This window comes from Grus americana, chromosome 8, assembly GCF_028858705.1.
Source record: "Grus americana isolate bGruAme1 chromosome 8, bGruAme1.mat, whole genome shotgun sequence".
NCBI lineage: Eukaryota > Metazoa > Chordata > Aves > Gruiformes > Gruidae > Grus > Grus americana.
Window position 1 is genome coordinate 22,348,123 of NC_072859.1, and position 18,258 is coordinate 22,366,380.

Consider the following 18,258-nt stretch of genomic DNA (forward strand, 5'->3'; position numbering starts at 1 on the left):
ATAAATTCTGTAATATTTGGAAAATTAATTTAAGCCCCTGGGCTTCACATTGAACTGCTGTCTGAAGAAAAAATTCAAATTATTTATACACAGAAATAGAAGATATTTTTGCCGTCATTGTTGATCTTATAAAATATTTGGTGTGAAATTAGGCAGATTATTTAAAAACATCCAGTCAAACTGTATATGAAACTCCTTTTTTTTTTTTTCTTGAAAACTTCTTCCTCGCTTGCCTTTCTCATTAAACCAGTAGATTTCCGTAGTGAGCACCACCCTGAGCCTACTTACATCAGTGACTTTTATGCCATTAATTTCAAGGGAAGCAGAATGTGGTCCAGAAATTATCCTCCAGCATGGTCTGCTCAGTATTACATTAGACCATGGGAATAGTGAAAAGAAAGCTCCTTATGAATTTAACTCTTTAAAACATCCATTCTTTTATTTGCAATGTAAGTTACTGCTACTCTTCATCGATGTTCTAAAGGTTTCTTAAATTATCAAAAAGGTTCTCGCAAGAGGTAAGCCTTTTAAGGCAATATAGTCATCATTAAACCCTTTAGAGACATCCTAAATATTGAGGATAATACCAATAATCCAGTAGAGTTAATTAGGCGTAATTGTAAATAATTTGATGACCACTGCATGAGTCATTTTAATATTACTTAAACTCTTTGGATCATCTGAAAAAGGTACTAGTGCTGGATTTTGAGGACCGCAGTTGAGTTCCTAGAAAACAAATCCAAAAGAAAAGTTCTTGTGGGTAGCCTGTAGCTTTTCCTCATCGGCTCTGCTATTCCTCTGCTTTGAATGAATTCATGCAGTCATCAATGCCCTTCTACTTCTCATCTTCCATAACTACTATACCATGAGGCTTCCAAAGTCAACATATATTGTTTTCTAGAATCTATAATACTTTCCCAAGAGCAAGTTTACTTGGCAGTTAGAGTAGTCCACTCCTTTTTGTCATGAAATGCCAGGGTCCAGGAGCTAACTGGGATTGCAAGAGAGCCAAGCACACAGACACATACATATGATATTCAAACAAGTGGACCTTGCCACCAAGATTTGTAATGTATTCTGAGGCTTGGTCACCACAATGCCATGTGCCAAATAATTTTTTGTATTCTCACACTTAGCTTGGATTAACACCACAGTTTTTCCTCCCTAGCATAATTTCACTTAAACTAATGTAGTTTTACTTTGGCATTCTTTAAGTAATATCCAAATCGTACACCTTCTCTGCTGTATTCTCATGAATACCAAAGCTGTAGAATAAATATTGTTGATGTGTGTTGGCAAAGTGCTTTTATACTTGGATTCCTCATTAAATTACATTCAATTTTAGTTATAATGAGCATAATCCATCTGATACTGTTGACCCAAATTCCCCTGAGGAAAGGTGAAGTTCTGAATTGATATTTGCATCTGAGTCAACTGAATAATGTTCAAAATCACGTCAGACTTCAAATCTGAAAAATATCCTTTTCCAATGTTATTCTATGGGTTGTGACTAAATGTATTCCTGCAGTGCTTTACAACTCTTGGTGGACTTTAATCTTGCCACTTCCCTAGCTTATGTGACACTTTACTTATCTGTACCGTCTCTCTGTAAATGCCTTATGAGAACACTGACCATCAGGAAGCAGAAACACCTTTCTGAAACTCATCCCTGGGCGTTTTTTCTGAAATCATATTTCTTCTCCCTGTCACGTTCCTTATTCATTCCTCTTCTGCAATAAATTGTTATTTCTCTCCTTATTAGAATTCTTTCCTGTCATTCATCATGTTATGTGTAGCTTTTGCTTGAGAAAAGGAACAAAATCCCAGTAGACTTCAGGGAGCCTTTAACTCTTCTCCTTTCTCACAGTGAAGAAACTAGAGAACTCTGCTCAGAGGGTTGTCTTCTTTGGGAGAGTTTCATTGATTTGTTTCATTCAGAGTTTTGGGGTGCTTTTGGAGAAATGGGCTACTTGGAAAGGTGGAATTACCAGTATTGTGAGCGTTACTCTCATTTTGATAAGCATCTGGATAAGGAAGTCTTTGAAATTTTTCTCAAGTTTGGTCTGAAAATTATTTAACAGACAACAGGGACCTTGGAAGATTCTGGAGAGGAAACAGTTTTATTAAGTCATTGCAGAAGATCAACTATACATTTCAAAGCATGAGTTTATGATTTCATTTGACCTTTGATCAAGCTAGCTGGATCCCCATGCTCACAATGATAGCACATGCAGAGCCTCTGCAGAGATGAAGTAGTCCTAAAACTTGCGTATATAGTTCTTTTTTCGTGGATCATTGGAGGCATGGGATTAGCCCTGTAAAATAGATCATGTAAATCTGCAGGTACAAAAATGATGACTTGCACAGCAATTGCTAAGAGGTAAAGATCAAGCCATGAATCCTGCTCATCTATTTGTGAAGCCCTTTGGGATAACTAAGAAAAACCAATATACTCGAAGATTCAGTCAGTAGGACAAACTTTGTAAGTTTGTTGCCTGGGACTGCTGAGAAATACCACAAAAGATCTTTAAAAACAGGCCAGGAAAAAACCTGTCAGTTTAGCTATATTGATCTTGCTTTGATGTTAGGGAACAAAGTGGATGATTTCTTGATATCCTTTTGAGCTCTGTTTTCTATGATTCTAAATTCCCAGATGCATCCTTGGGGTGACTCTCTATCTGTAGATTCTTGGGTAGCAAAAAATGTTATCGAATACAACCATGGCAGAATATGTACTTGTCTCAATCTTTTATTCCAAGTGAATATCCAATTAAACCATTCACTTCGGTATCCCGCTGGTTTTCTCATTTGTTGACTCACGCAGGATGAGGGCAGAAGAGTGCTGCTGAACATCTGATTACATCCTTGGCAATGGGAAAACTATATAGACAAACACCAAGAGTGCCAGCTCAGCATTCAAAACTTATATAAATAAAATACCAGAGGCCAAATTAAGCTTTTACTTTACTGTTTTCTTCAATCGGCAAATGCAAATATATTTCTCCATAATTTATGTCTTGACAGATGATAATGAATGTGAAAATGCTACTCAGCCTTGCGGAGAGCATGCCAATTGCACAAACACAGTGGGAAGTTATTTCTGCATGTGTGTGCCTGGCTTCAAATCCAGCAATGGTCAACAAACTTTTGTACCTAATGATGGAACCTCCTGCGTGGGTAAGTTATTAATGTCTGCCGGCTAGCTTTACATTGTCACTCTTCTCCTATTGCTTCTGTTAATTATAGAAATCTAGCAAAATGCTTTCAGATACGTGAAGTCTGGAGTCCGGATATAAAATTCCCATGACCTGGACTGGTGCAGACTTATTTTTCCAGTTCAGGCCCACGCTTCTCACGGATAACGCAGCAGCTGCCATTGCTTTCAGTAATACTTCAAACTTGAGTCTGCTCACAATATTTTTAATCCACATGTCACAGATTTAGACAATGAACATATAGTTAAGGTAACCCAGAAATCCCAAATCCACCTATTTATGCCACTGTTTCACCGATCTGTGAGGAAGGTGGTCATATTCTTAAAACAAAGCAGAGTGACAAAGTATTCTGCATTCATGCTTTGGACCAACAAAATTCCCTATACGTTTGACCTACTATGCTCCAAATATCTTTTGTTTGGGGGCTTTGGTTGGGATATTTTTGGTAATTTTTCAAGTCTGATCAAAAGCAATGAGCAATATCAGTAGTTACCCTACCTCCTGTGCTATCCATCAGCCTCTGTTTCTGTAGCAGTTGGATGGAACATGTTCAAGATTACAGGGGAGGAAAAGTTCTCTGGAAAAATGTTATTTCTGAACAACTATGCAATCCTTTAGGATTTCCTTTGAATGGAAGAACTGTAACTATTTCTTTTTTTTCAAACTCCTGGTAATTTTCTCTGTATGTTGCAACAGTCCTCAGGGAATGGGAAAATGAGAAATAAATCTATTGCCCTTTACACCTTTATGCTGACTGTGTCTCATTCTAGATATGTCTCCTGTGAGCTTGTAAGTGCTGACAACCTCTCTTCTTACTGCTCTTAATATCAGCAGAATGGCTGCATATTAAGCCAGAAAGTGATCTAATCAACATTTCTTGCCCATTGCTCACATCCATCTAAAAGAGCTCTGCTTTATCCAGCTGCTATGAATCGTTCTTAAATTAGCTGGGATTGAGACTGTTAGCACATTGAGCTGTAAATATTCTTTGATTTTTACATTATGACATTTCCTCAGCTTCAGAAGTTTTGCCTTCAAAGTTATTTCTCTGACTGTTCTTGTGTCACTTTTAGCTTTTTACCATTAGCTTGCTAATTTCTCTTTGTTTTTTTTTTTTTTCTTTTTTTTCCCCCTCTTTTCTTTACTGGGCAGACTGATCTTTTTTTATCCTCTACTGGGGGTTAGCTTACCACTTTTCTCCTTTTTGCAAATCCATATGGGAGGAGCTGAGAGCTTCCAAAACTCACACTGAAATAAAAAATTACCTGTGGGCACCTTTTCTCATTAAACAAGTGTACCAATTACTTTACCTAGCAGTGAGTCCTAAAGACAACCTTTTGATCCACAATTAATTTCTACTTTATCTGTCAGGGAAACCATAATAGGATATTTTGTACCCAATGGATCTGCTGCTACAGGTAGTACGTATGACTTGCACGCGAGCAGCTGATGGTAGTGTATTCAGGGCATATTATACACAACTGAAGCAAACACCAAAGTTGTCATTGTAAATACAGTACAAGTTATCCAGTACAAATCAGAGGACAGAGCTACCAAGTATCCATCCTACCCAAGTTTTTAGGGCCCCAAAATATTTTCAGATCTTGCAAATCCTTAAGTTTTCTTTTTAATATATGTGTATAATGTACATGGCAGTAACTTTATAAATAGAGTGGTTGAATTTTGGACAGTATGCCATTATGCAACCTATTTGTTTATGCCATCAAATCCGGAGTTCCCAGTGATGCAAGTGTGGCATATCACTCTGTGTGAATTCTTTCAAAGGTCATGTGCATACGCATGTGTTTTCCTCCCCTCTTTGGATACTATACTAAACTTCTGAAAACAGTGATTATAACTCTCAAGGTACTGGATGAAAAGAAAACTTGGGACGACAGCTTTGGGAAATGTCAGTTCACCCTTAATCCAACCAGAATGTTGAGTTTTGAGGTGAGGGTCAGCAGTATTTCATCCATGTTATCAGGCAGAATTGATGAAGAGATGACAATGAAACATGCAGATAGAGGAGGAGCTGGAGGGTAGGAAAGGAGAAAGAGAAAAAGAGAAATGCAGAGATGTGATATTTCTGAAGATGATATTTTTCTGCTGCCCTGAATGTGAGCTATTAAAACCTATTTACTGTGTAAAAGCTATGCTTTTTCCTTAGACTTCACATTTTATTGAATGTTCGGCTGCAGATAAAAAGGTGAAATATAAACCTACTTTTTTCACCCCAGTCAACAGAGTAAAAACGTGAAAATGGCCATCTGTAAAATGACAGTGACATCCGTGTCACTCTGCCTTTTCCAGGAATGTGCTATTAGTTTTCTTCAGGTATTTCCGAGAGCACTGAGAAGGTACCCATTCTCCATCACATCCTTCGCTGTGACGGGAGTTGTACAGTGGATGGGATATGGCATTATGCCACATTGCTAACTTTCCTTTTACCTGTGCCATTCGTAGGCTTTTTCATTTCTACTTTGTGTGTGCTGCTGCCTTCCACAGTATGGAGACACGGGGAGGGAACATCTAGTCCTTTGCAATTGGACTTTTCAATCACTTGCAAGCTACTAATAAGCAGAAGGTATAATGTAGACATCAAGCTGTCTTGACTGACTGGTGAAGAATCAAAGCGATGTAGGTACAATCCAGTAATTGGCAAGACTGAACATAATAACTGTTCTCAGTACTTTTAATTTAATTGGAATTTCCTTGCCTGCTGCAGTAAATGAGGAGTGACAAAGCACAGAAATAAAATAAAAGGTTATAAATCTATTTTCACACTAGCCTACGTGGTGCTGGTGATATTATTTTTCTGATCGGAGCTATTATAAAAGCTTCAAAGTTCAGCTCCAGGATTTGTTTTGAATATTTACTAAAAGGCCAGGGCTTTTTGCAGAGCTATGGCAAATGCTGTTCTGTTTAAAAAGCTGCTGTTGTTCAACCTTTGCTCAGGAATGCTGTCTGTGAAGACTGCTCACGCAAGCCTTGGCAGCCCAGTCCCACTCCCACTCCCATAGCATATCAAGGAGAACGGTTTGAGATCCTCGCCCCTAAGCTCCAGTAAAATTGGATTGCTGAAAGCACTGACAAGCTGTTGTCTGTGTGTGGTCCAACAATCGCGTATTTGGTTAAAAAGGCATAAGTACAAAATATAAAGAAACAAAAACCTACAGCTACTGCGCACGGTATTTCAAAGCAGGAACTTAAAAGCAGCATTCTTGCAACTGTCACAAATTGTTGGCTGCCCCTGACAATCTCATTGATTTAAAAGGGATACAAAGCTGATTAGTACCTTGCAAAATCAGGCATATTGCCTTTTAATTTTGTCATCCAGGAGATTTTTTTTTTCTCCAGGAAACAGTAAATTAGATAGGCGTGATATGGACTCATTCCATATGGACAACTCAACTGCAGAATGTCTATTTGCATATACTCGACAGGGTGTCTCTATCAGACTCTAAATAGCCAGCCTGTGCCAGAGATGCGTCTTGGTCCTCGAGTTTCTGCTGGTTTGGAGAATCCTGACTTCTCATTAAAATCTCCATTACGCTTAATACCTGACATAATTACAAAAGGAAAGGTAATTTGTGTGACTGCCTAATAATGACAACTAAATTATTTACCAAACTAGTTTCATGAAAAGCTAAATATCATAATAATTTTGAAATATTTGCATCAGTAAATCACATGGAAATCTGATAGTTAGCAATGGTAGTCTGGAAAGTATTCAAATATTTATTTATAAGTCATTGTAAGTTTTAGCAAAGTTTATTGTTGTTTGCTGGTGTTTTAGCACTGCATTACATGCTGGATATCTTGTTAAGATGTACACGTCCTTCTCCGTGGAGATGACAAGGCCAAAGAAATCTTTGCTATAAGGCTGATGTGTGTTCTTGTTATACAAACTGGTATTGTCACGGTTTTCACCCTTGCCACTTCAATTCATTCAAAGTTTGTCTGTCTTACACAGAGTCACGCAACAGGGCACTGACAGGCACCCACTTGTTTCAAAAAGAGCTTTATAATTTACTGATGTGATAGGTTATTTAAATGCCAAGAGTAAGAAGTTTAGCCTTATGTCTTTAAATGACAGCATTTAATTATGAGGTAGCCTGTGCGTAGCACTATATCACGCTTTCCCCCCGCACCCTTTTCTTCACTTTTGCCAGATTCATCGACGTATAACCTGGTTAGCTTCGTGACTATGAATACTGAGGTCACAGAAACCATATAAATACGGATAATGCAAAACTCTGTTCATTAAAGAGAAACATTTGCAGTTTGAGGCATTAAATATGGAAACAAACTATTGCCCTAATGCAAATAATTTTAATTTAACTCCATACTTTAAACTTCAGTGCTTGCGCCAGCCCATGCAAACACAGGGCCTCCCTGGCGGCTCTCGCTGAAGAGCAGAGGTGGTTGTGGTGGGGAGGGCGAACGCGCCTCCAGCCCCAGACCTCCTTCTCGTCTGTGCCGTGTGGGAGTCTGAGCAGCTTTGCAAAGGGGGCTTCAAACCTTAGGCTTGAAACACAGCATTTCAGGTGCAAATCAGAGCCATGGCTCAGTGAGGAAAATAGGGGTATGAAAGTGAGGTGGGACCTCAACCATCTCCTTGAACCCCAGGAAGACCTCTAGGATTACAAGCAGAAGAAAGGGAGCTGGGGAATTGAGCACGAAACAGCAAAGCTTGTGTGGATGCAAAAACTATGGGGATACTCTATTAAAAGTTTAAATGCATTTTATAGTTGCCCTGTATTAAAAAAAAAAAAAAAAAAAGCAGCATTCATCTCATTATTTATGGAGGGTCTCTTGCCATTACTAAAGAATGTTCTATGACATTACCAAAAATGCTGTCCAAATAGGCAGACGGCCTCCAGGTATCCTTCAGACATTTTTCTGCATTCCCTAGCTATATCCACAGATATGCAGTACATTTTTCTATTCTTCCACAATTTCCGTTTCTCTAGCAACCTTATTTCACATACATTTTTGCTCATTTTTGTTGAGTGCAAAAACAGTTCCTGTATGCTAACAGTGCATTTCCAGTCCCCTGTATATGCCTTTTGTCTGTTTGTTCTTAAAACCCACCTGGCTGCCCAAAGGCCTCCCATCAATTCAGATAGCTGTTCTCCTCCACTGATCAATTAATCAGTTCTCCTTTTTCACCAATTTCTTTCCCAAATTCAGTGTCGTGCCAGTTCTTAACTTAGGTTGTCCTCCTCTCTGGTACATCCATTCCCCTCTCTACCTTTCCTGTCCTTCAGTTCAGTTCTCAGCCGCTCCTCCTCTCAGGCTCTACCTTTAAATCTGCTCTTGTGTCACTTCATTTTTCCACTCTTTTCGTCAGATACACCTGTCCCAAGGTGGTTCACTCTTTTCTCCTTTCCAGCACAGCATTTCACAGTCCATTACTTCATTCTTCAGAATTATTTGGTATTGTTCCCAGTTTACTTTCTCCGCTGAGTTATTTGATCTTTATCCTCAGCCAACCAAATAATGCAAAATAATCCCTACTCCAGCCAGAGAATTAATACCCAGCTCTCCTAAATTGATCAATTCATGGATTCCCTTACCGGAATTCATCGGTTTTACTCTTGGACTGTGCCCCACCCAGTTACTGAACCTGTCTACCTAATGGCAAATTATTTAGAGGCAAAAAAGCCATTTTAGGCAAATGTAATTTAAATGTGGATTAAAAAAAAAAAAAAAAGGCATGCCAAGCACTTTAAAGAGCACAGAGCTTAAATCTTAGATTAACGAGATGGGTAGAGTGATCTTTAGTAGCATCTTTTTAGAGCTGTGACTTAAAAGAAAAGGCTGCAGTTTGCTTTCTCTTTTCTAACTGAATCATAAGGCTGAGAAAATCTATTTACTCTAATCTCAGGAAAATGGATTTCAGATAATTTGCATCATGCCGAGCATTTTGTTATGATAGAATTAATGTTTAAACTCGTGGTTTTAAAACATGAACAATGCGGTATTACATAGTAATGGAAGTGGTGGTATAAAAGTATGATCAATTATGATTTATCTTTCTAATCCCTAAGTATTATAATTGGGAGGTGTTTTGCCATTAAGTTTGCCTTTCTAGTTTTTGCGCTTTTTTTCTTCCATGAAATTTTATTATGAAACTGCTTGCAGTGTGCAGGGCTATTATCAACAAAGCAGCAAGGTGTTAGTCTGTAAATACTTAATAAAAAATTCAATTTCTCACGATATTTGCAGATGTAGATGAGTGCAGCAACGAAGGAACTGTTGCCTGTGGAGATCATGCAAAATGTGAAAACGTGGATGGAGGGTTTAACTGCTCCTGTAAGGAAGGTTATCAACCATCCACAGGAAAATTGCAGTTTAAGCCAGATGATGGCACTTCCTGCCAAGGTACATGATATTATAAAGGTTTATGTGTTATTATAGAGCTACATCTTCTGAGAAACCCACCAGTGCCTCTTTATCTTCAGTTAGATTAATCAGCGAGACATGAAAAAGAGGCAAGGCAGCGGCATCTACATTTCCTGAGAATAGAATCATTTTGTAAATGTATTTTTGCTAACCGGTGTGATGAAATCCATTTGCGATAATGGATACCTCCTCATAGTTGTCAGATCTGTACTCCTCTGTAAATCTGAGCCGTCTCTTAACTTCACCTGTGGAAGACTCAAGGAAAGGGGCCAAACTCTACCTGAGTAAAAGAAAAGCTCAGAGTCCCGTCCAGTGCTGTACTTTGGCCAGGATGAAGTCTTGGTAGCCTTAGTAGATCGAGAATGGAGTGCTGCATCTTATGCGCATAAATTCAGAATGCTGGTGGTTTGGGGAATTGCTTAGACGAGAGAGCCCTTACAATGAGTATATACCGGATATTGATTAAACTGCTATATATAATTAGTTTCTTTTTAATTTCTACAGAAAATCCAAAGGCCAAGTGTGAGTTATACAAAGACTGCATAACTGAACATATTAATAGAACTTTAGCTGGAGTAAGTAGCATTGGTTTATAGATCAATTTCCAAATCCTTTAATTGTTTCTGTTTGAAACTGTTATTTCAATTATAATAGTTCTTAAGGAGCTTTTAACAAATGCTTGAAGCATCCAATTGAACTTAAGCATGTTGACAGAAGTCTTTTTAATAATTTCAAATTATTTGAACTGGGTTGTATGTTCAAATCGTGATAATAACTTGCTGGGAATCTGTGTGTTCTGTTTCCAGCAAAGTGAGTCACGGTGCATGAAAAATTCAGAAGTGTGGTAATCACTCAACTGTTTCTGTAATTTCTGAGGTTACACATTGCTGCATTTACTGATGTGCAATTATTTGCTTGTTCACAGTGAAAGGCAGCAAGATAGCTTACAAAAGTAATGTCAACAAGTGACAAAATAGAAAATGGAGCAATAACATCCTGGTATGCTAGTATATTTACTCCTCAAAGCATAGTATGTAAAGTGGTACAGAATTTATAGACTCTCAGACTCTGGACTCAAGGGTTTTTTTTCATGAGAAGCAGAGATTCCTGAAGCAAATTAAAAAAAAAATTAATGAATTCACTGTTCATTAGTCCACAGCTATAGTGTTGCTAATTTAAAAGGATAAATGAAACATAAGCATAAATAAATTCAAAAAATGTATATGTTTGCATTTTATACTAAGCAGTTTGCCAGTTACAAGATTCAGAAAGATATTATTTTAAAGGCTTTTATTTACCTAGTGTAAGATATTAGCATGCTTTCTATGTTAACCTGCAATGTAATACATTATATTAAATGTAATACATACTTACCACATTTATGTGCAAAGACACAGTAAATGCCACAGCAGGATCTTAGAGTGAGATATTTTTTTAAAATATGAAGTCAAACTAAACTTAAATGAAAGTAATAAGTCAAAATACCTCAATTTTCTGTAAATAACAGTGTGTTACATCTTACCCTATTTTTTAGCCCATGTTCTAGTACTATTCAGCTGCAGTCAAAGACGAGGCAAGCCCCGTAAAAGCTGTTCAGCAGCAGAGACTACAGATCTTACAAAATCAGGTGTTGAGGGGGGTTTCGATGGATAAAATCTCAGTAGATTTCAGTATTGTGAAGAAAGAATTGTTCTCCTATTCAGCCATGAGACTGAAACTTGCAGTCTTAATCATCTCACCCTCTCTAGCCTATTAGTTTTTAAACTAATTGTTTTATGTAAGTGCATTTAGCACTTCATAAACTGAAGCAGCGAAGGTGAAATAAGCAGTACAGTTTCACTAAACTACGTGTTTTATAATCTGCCTTTGAAAAAAACCAACCACAAAATATGGAAGTACTGCCCATCTGCTCCCACCTCTTCAGCTAAAATGTAACAGAAAAAAGTCAATGGAGTAACTATATCACTGATATTTAACTATTTTTGCAGACCATTTATTAGTTCGTTTTGGAGCATTAAGATAAATAAAACTGAGCTGCAGTAGTGAAAAAAAAAAGTGTAATCATAGCACATGACTTTTTTTTTTTATCATAATTGCTTGTTAGGGTTATACCAGACATGTGTAACACTATTACTTTATAGGTCAGCCTGTTGATTTAGTTAGTGCCTCTTTTTATGCACAAGCATCTTAAAAGCCAGTATGTTAATTCACAGAAATCAGTCATTCGCAATGGGTTTACTTTCACTTGAAGAAATGTGACTTTACCTGTTTCATTCAGATATGAGTTCTGGTATTTTTCAGATCAGTCATTTAAAAACACCCCTGGAGATGCTGCAAGAAATTAATAAGAATACTTTGGGACCACTTTTACCCGTAGATGTGATTTCATATGTTGAAGTACTATCTTATTCGTCGCTGAATACCATGCATTACTCTGTTTCTGACAATGAAGCGCTTCGTAACACAACCATTAACGTGAGTGGATCAAGCCTTAAAGTTGCAGGGCTTTTTCATGTTTTACAACTAGTGTATGGCTCTTCTGCTTAAAAATATTCATTTATTTACAGGTTTTTGTTAACACTGTGAACAATTTTTTACAAAAGGACAAACTTACAGCCTGGGAAGCTCTTCCCGTAGATCACCAAAGACGGAGCCTGACTAAGCTGCTGCATACAGCAGAACAAGCGACGCTTCTCATGTCGCAGAACTTCAAAAAGACAACACAGCTAGATGCTAACGCAAGTGACATAGGTAAGATAAAGAAAACTAATCTAAGGTATGCTTTAGGTGTGGATTACACTGAGGAGTTTTTCAGCACAATTATGAAGATTAGAAATGGTGTTATGTGAAACATGCAGGTGTTAATTTGTATGAGTTTCATAACTAACACCTGACTTTCAGTGTAGGTATCATAATTTTCAAAGATTGAACATTTGAGCCCGAAGCCCAGAAAAAACTTGAGTGGCTGTGGGAAGTTGTCCTTTTAGAGTCTCTTTCAATCTCTCACTATAGTCATACTGTCACAGTGAATCTGGATGCATCTTACGTGCACAAAATTATCCTATGGGTCTTATATGCATAAAAACACCAGTGGAATGAAAATTGGATTTGCTCTATACCGATTTTTTTACTCTTTTTGGTTCAGTGAAGGTATTGCAAATGACCTTGGAATAAGGATTGTACCTAGTGAGCGCAATCTTGCATGGTTTTATTTTCAGAGGAATTTCAGAGGAGGAGAATTGGTTAGTTTCAACTGCACCATTTTGGTCTCCTACCTTGTCCCTGTGTGCTGGTGTCTTCACACCAACTCCCACGATTTTTCTGTGGTAATAATAGTTGTACCGTTCCTTCAATGGGAGCAGAGTAAGGCTAATACCAGCTGCTTTTGAAAATCCTAATAAAGCATTGTTGATTCCTTTGGCAATGGCTATTCTTGCTTCTTTTTTTTCTTTTTCTGAATGTACTCAAACTGTACGTGACCTGATTTCTTATTTTAGATTCAGTACAGTCCTTCAGTGCCTCTTACTGGTTTGCTGGTTTATAAGATGACTTGATGAGAGTCTGGTCCTGAGGCAGGTCAAACCATCTGTTCTTCCCTCACCTTTCTGAAACTAAATTAGCAAGAGTGCTGAAAAAATAGGGAAGGATTTGTCCATGACGTAAACTCTGTAGAAGCAGATTTATGTTAGTGCGGAGCACCTCTGGGTGTGCGGCAGATGCGGAGAGGTCCCAGGAGCTGGCGGCAAAGGTCCTCTTCCCCTGCCACCCCGGCTGAGAGCAGAGCTCTCGTGGCCGCACAGCTGAGGCCATGAAGGTTGAGAAGAGAGAGGATTCGGGTGCAGCCTCTGGTGGCAGTGTGGACATCAGTTAGACCAAGGTGACAAAAAAAGCTGATAAAGAGAATGGGAAGGAATTTCCATGTTGAAAGACAGATCATTTTTTGGCTTGCTTTTGTTCCAAAATGGGAAATACTGTGAGCTCTTTTCCAAACTGGCCCCAAACACCAAAATTTTTTGTTACTGATTCTCAGCATGAATATATTTTCCACAGGGCTTGCACGTGCCCCATACATCTCTTTTGGGACAAGACCCACAACATTACCCCTATCTCTCCTCTGTGTTTTATGGTGCGAGCTCTTGAGCTACAAGCTTTTCAAAACTCCAGCCGCAGAAAACTATTTCTTACGTCCTGACAAACATTTTCTGACAGCTGGTCTATTGAATAGCTCATATTATTTTTGTGTGCTGTGCTATAAGCAATGCAGATGGTCTAGCTTAGTGATATTCCTCCATCAGTCAAGTTTTAGATTTGTTTGTTGTTGTTTTGTTTTGTTTTTAAAAAAAAGGCCTGATTGACTTTTTTTGTTCCCATCCCGGGTGATTGAAACTCAGCACTATAATGAACCAAGTAAAGAGCTCGATGTCCTCTAATGTTGTTTTTGTCCTGAGGGGTGATACTTGTTTGTTTGCTTTTTGACAAGACACATCATTATTTCATGGTGCAATGTGCATTTGGTAGCATGGATAGATAACTATAAAATATATACTTTTCAAAAATTGGTTTTTATCAAATGTTACTATTCAGTAGAGAATTTTATGCTTTGCTTTTTATAATTGTGATTTGTAGTCCCTTTCAGAAATGCATTTTTAATAAAGCAATAGCTCTTCCTAAAGTAACCTACATTATTCTTTCCAATGCCTAATTTAATGCAAGGTAAATAAAAGACTATATTTTTCATGGAAAGAGTAAAAAGTATGAGAGCAAAATGTATGCATGAAAATAACAAAACATAGAGGTTTAAGCAAACACACTATATTAATAGCATTTTTCTTGAAATATTTGGCACAATGATATATTCTTAAAATTCACGGTAATTATGCAATCCAATAGCACATTTATTAACCCAACTGTAAATTATGGTAGACCATAATGGAGCTGTGATTTGTACAGTATTTTTCTTCTTTTACAGCACTCAAGGTTTTTGCTTTTGATTCACACCACATGAAACACATTCACCCTCACGTATACATGGGGGGAGACTACATAAAGATCTCTCCAAAGAAGAGACAGGAATCTCATCCTAATGGTAAGAAAAACAGGGTTAGAGAGTAGGTGGGTTAATAAACACCTTGGATAGACTCCTACACAGTAATAAATAACCAAATCTGCAGTTTACCAAGACTGAGCTTCAGCCCTGCTAACTACAGAGGACTCAAGGTATTTTTACCACCTTTTTTTATCATTTTGCCCCTTTATTGTCTCAAGACTGGTATTTCTAACATTTCCAATGGCACAGTGAGTACCCAGTGAGTTACTGGTCTTGGTACCAGAGACCTGAGGTTTATCCTTTTCTCAGCCATAGATCGGCTGTGCGACCTTGGACTGGCCCCTTCAACTCTGTCACTTCTCCTCCAAAAATGAGTGCATCCTTTCTATTTAGAGAGTAGCTCACTGGGGCAAGACCATGTATTCTTCAGTACCAAAACCAGCAGGGTCCAGATCTTGGCTTGGACCTCAGAGTGCTACAGAAATGGCTTACAACTGCTGTCATCCCTAAAAATAAATAAATGTGTTTAAACAGCTCTGGAATTAAACCACCTAACCTAATAAACACAGACAAGATTTTTTTAAGTCTTAATCTTCCAGCTAATCTGAATCTCACCACCTAGCAGTACCTAAAAATATGGCTTATCTTGGTACCGGGGAGAAAAATCATGACTGTTTTTCACATCAGCACTGCATCCTAAAATACCTTTTGCTTTCTTTTTCCCTATGTGTCTTCTATCCTGGCTCCACTGTAATGGAACTCAAAACAAGCCAGGTGCTTCAGAGAGGCCCAATATTTACCTCAGGTCTGGGCCATTTTGCTTTATGAGACCTGACACCACATGTGTAGCCAATTGCAGAACAGCAGCAAACATATATTACTCTAGAAAAAAAAAAGTATGCGTATATCTAATTAGAATTTCCAATGCGAACACACATTTTTATTTCTAATGGCAGTTACATTGTTTTAAATAAAGCTATATTTCATTGTCTCTAACACATTTTTATAAGTATTCCACAAAGATTCCATCTGTTTTGCATATTTTATGCAATAGCAGTAATAATGTCGATTGTTTATTGTTTCCTTAATGTCTTCAATTTTGTTCTCCTATAAAAAACCGCACAAACTACTAAACATGGTCTGTTTGATTGATAGGCACCGTTGCAGTTGTCTTTCTGCGGTATAGCAATATTGGTTCTCTGCTTTCATCGCCTAAAAACCGCTCCTCGAAAGCGACTTCAGAGCAGAGACAGACAGTAAGCTCATCAGTTATAGCTGTTGCAATTAGCTCAAATCCACCTACGCTCTATGAGCTTGAGAAAATAATATTTACCTTAAAGTATGCCAAGGTAAGGGGTTTTTTTATTATCGACTTCAAATAAAGCAAAACAATAGCTAATCATTTTATGTGATGTAACCATACCTGCAGTGTATGATCTATTGAGACATAATTTTGTAGTTTGCTGATGTTTGTCATTTATTTCTCTAATAAGATTAATCTCAACTGTGACATCCTAAGTGCAATATACTAAATATGATACAGCTGAAAATTGCTATGGAACTAAAGGAAGGGCAACAATGCCATCTTTGCTGGGTTGTAGTATGAATGAAATGTAGATGCCTAAGCCAGAGAATATTACAGGATCTTGACCGTTCTGTGTTTAGGCATCTTTTTTTTTTTTCCTGAAAGTTTATCAGATGGTTAGCATGCATACTAAAAAAAGTGAAGAAGTGCTTTAACCTTAACGCAAAAAATTAACCTGCAGCTAGGAGGTAATAGCAGAACCTATAGTATTGCAACTTTGTTTTTTCTGAAATCTGAACGCATATTTTTAAAACTGAGAGTTTTACTTCCAGTATTATATAGATTTTGCTGACTTCACTTGTATATGAAGAATCACCTTACATGGCACAAGGAATTATCAGAAACATAACAAGAAAGTGACTCTGTAGGGAGGTGGGCAGCAGGACAAGGTGTTCACCTTGGATATGCAGCTTTTTAAATTTGTTACTTGCCTTCTAATATTTGAGCTAGAGATCACCTTATATAAATTTGCATGTATTTACAGAGCCTCTAGTACAGTGGGGACCTTATCTTTGACTAGTGTTAGCAAGCACTAACTGTAATAAATAATACTAATGGTCTTATTCATCGCTGTCGTCGCACCTGATGTAGCAGGTGTGATATGACCCTGGCTTTATCCCAGATTACTTTGTAAAATGCACAGAATAAGTCTCAGTTTTTGGAACCGCTCGTTTGGAAGGGACTATGAGCAGGACAAGCAACGTGGCCGTAACCTTGGGGTTCAGTCCATGTTTAGCAGGTGCAGGGGTATATATAACAATGTTTTCAGTAGATAAAAATTCCACCACCTGTACAAGTGCCAGAAGGGTTCAGTAATCTGATTAGCCTACATGTTTGGTGGGGTGTTAGCTGTGTGGATGAAACGCTTCCATCCCCAGCTATGTTTTAATTGCTTGGAATAGGCCTTGCAAAACGTGCTTTTTGTTTCCCAGCCTTCCAACGGTAACAAGCAATTTTTAATGAATTGCGCTGGCTAACGTAAGAAAGGTCTCTTGATGGGAAATATCCTGCCTTTTGCCATCAGTAAAACATCTTGTTTCTGTTCCAGACTGCGGATAAAGATATTAAATGTGCATTTTGGAACTACTCAGCAGACACAATGAATGGCAACTGGGCTACAGAAGGCTGTGAGCTGACACATTCCAACTCCACTCATATCTCATGCAAATGTAATCATCTGACTCATTTTGCTGTTTTGATGTCCTCAGGTGGCTCTGTTGTAAGTGTTACTTTAATTTAGTGGTTTACCTGATACTTTCTCCTGTCTTCATTCCTTACGTTTTTATTTCAGTGCAACTTGTGTACTTTTCCCCCTTTAGGTTGTCTCTAGTTTTTGTTCAGCAAACACACAATTTATTGTGCACAGAGCAAACAAAATTCCTCCCATATGCGTTTGAATTTCCTTATGTCTCTTCTGCAGTATTACAGAGCAGTGATGCAGCAAAGTATCTTGTTCCAAATACACAGTCTGTTGTGCTTATTTTTGGTGCATTGCTTTTAATTTTAAATCCCACTTTAAGACTGCTGTGGGATTTAACTGGCATTCATTGGTGGTCAGTAACCATATGGCCTTGAATTTCTCTCTCTCTAAACTTTGCCACCCATTTGTCTAACCTTGGCATCTAAAAATCTGCTTTAAATTCTCTCCTGAGAGTTCGCAACGGCATAATCAATTCAAAATTTAAGACTATTAAACATGGACACTCATGACCAGCACAAAATCGTGTGAATGACCACTCAATTTATGTCCTCCTTATATTAAGAGGCCCCATGGATTTCCAGATCCGCAGGAGCTCGGGTCTTGCCTCAGGAGGCAGCTTTATAAGGTATCAGAACTGACAGCAAGCAGAATATTAGCATGAATATACTGTATTGAGACAGCTCTCTCACACTGTGAATTTCATGCTGATAGAGGCTGTTTCCTGGTTGCTAAATAGCATCCTAACTCTTCAGTTCAAATTTAAAACCTTTGCGTGTACTTATATAGTTATTTTGAAAAGGAA

The 18,258-nt window shown here is 37.9% G+C and overlaps 1 protein-coding gene across 4 annotated transcripts in view; it reads left to right on the forward strand.

Annotated features, from left to right (window-relative positions):
* Window positions 1–18,258, forward strand: part of ADGRL4 (adhesion G protein-coupled receptor L4) — a 162,263-nt gene that overhangs the window by 123,514 nt on the left and 20,491 nt on the right. For all 4 annotated transcript variants that reach the window (XM_054833349.1, XM_054833348.1, XM_054833352.1 and 1 more), the window contains 8 exons: window positions 3,025–3,177; window positions 9,447–9,602; window positions 10,128–10,198; window positions 11,925–12,098; window positions 12,191–12,374; window positions 14,593–14,709; window positions 15,826–16,019; window positions 17,304–17,474. In XM_054833349.1, coding sequence (XP_054689324.1) covers window positions 3,025–3,177; window positions 9,447–9,602; window positions 10,128–10,198; window positions 11,925–12,098; window positions 12,191–12,374; window positions 14,593–14,709; window positions 15,826–16,019; window positions 17,304–17,474 — 1,220 coding nt within the window. The remainder of the gene's footprint in view (window positions 1–3,024; window positions 3,178–9,446; window positions 9,603–10,127; window positions 10,199–11,924; window positions 12,099–12,190; window positions 12,375–14,592; window positions 14,710–15,825; window positions 16,020–17,303; window positions 17,475–18,258) is intronic.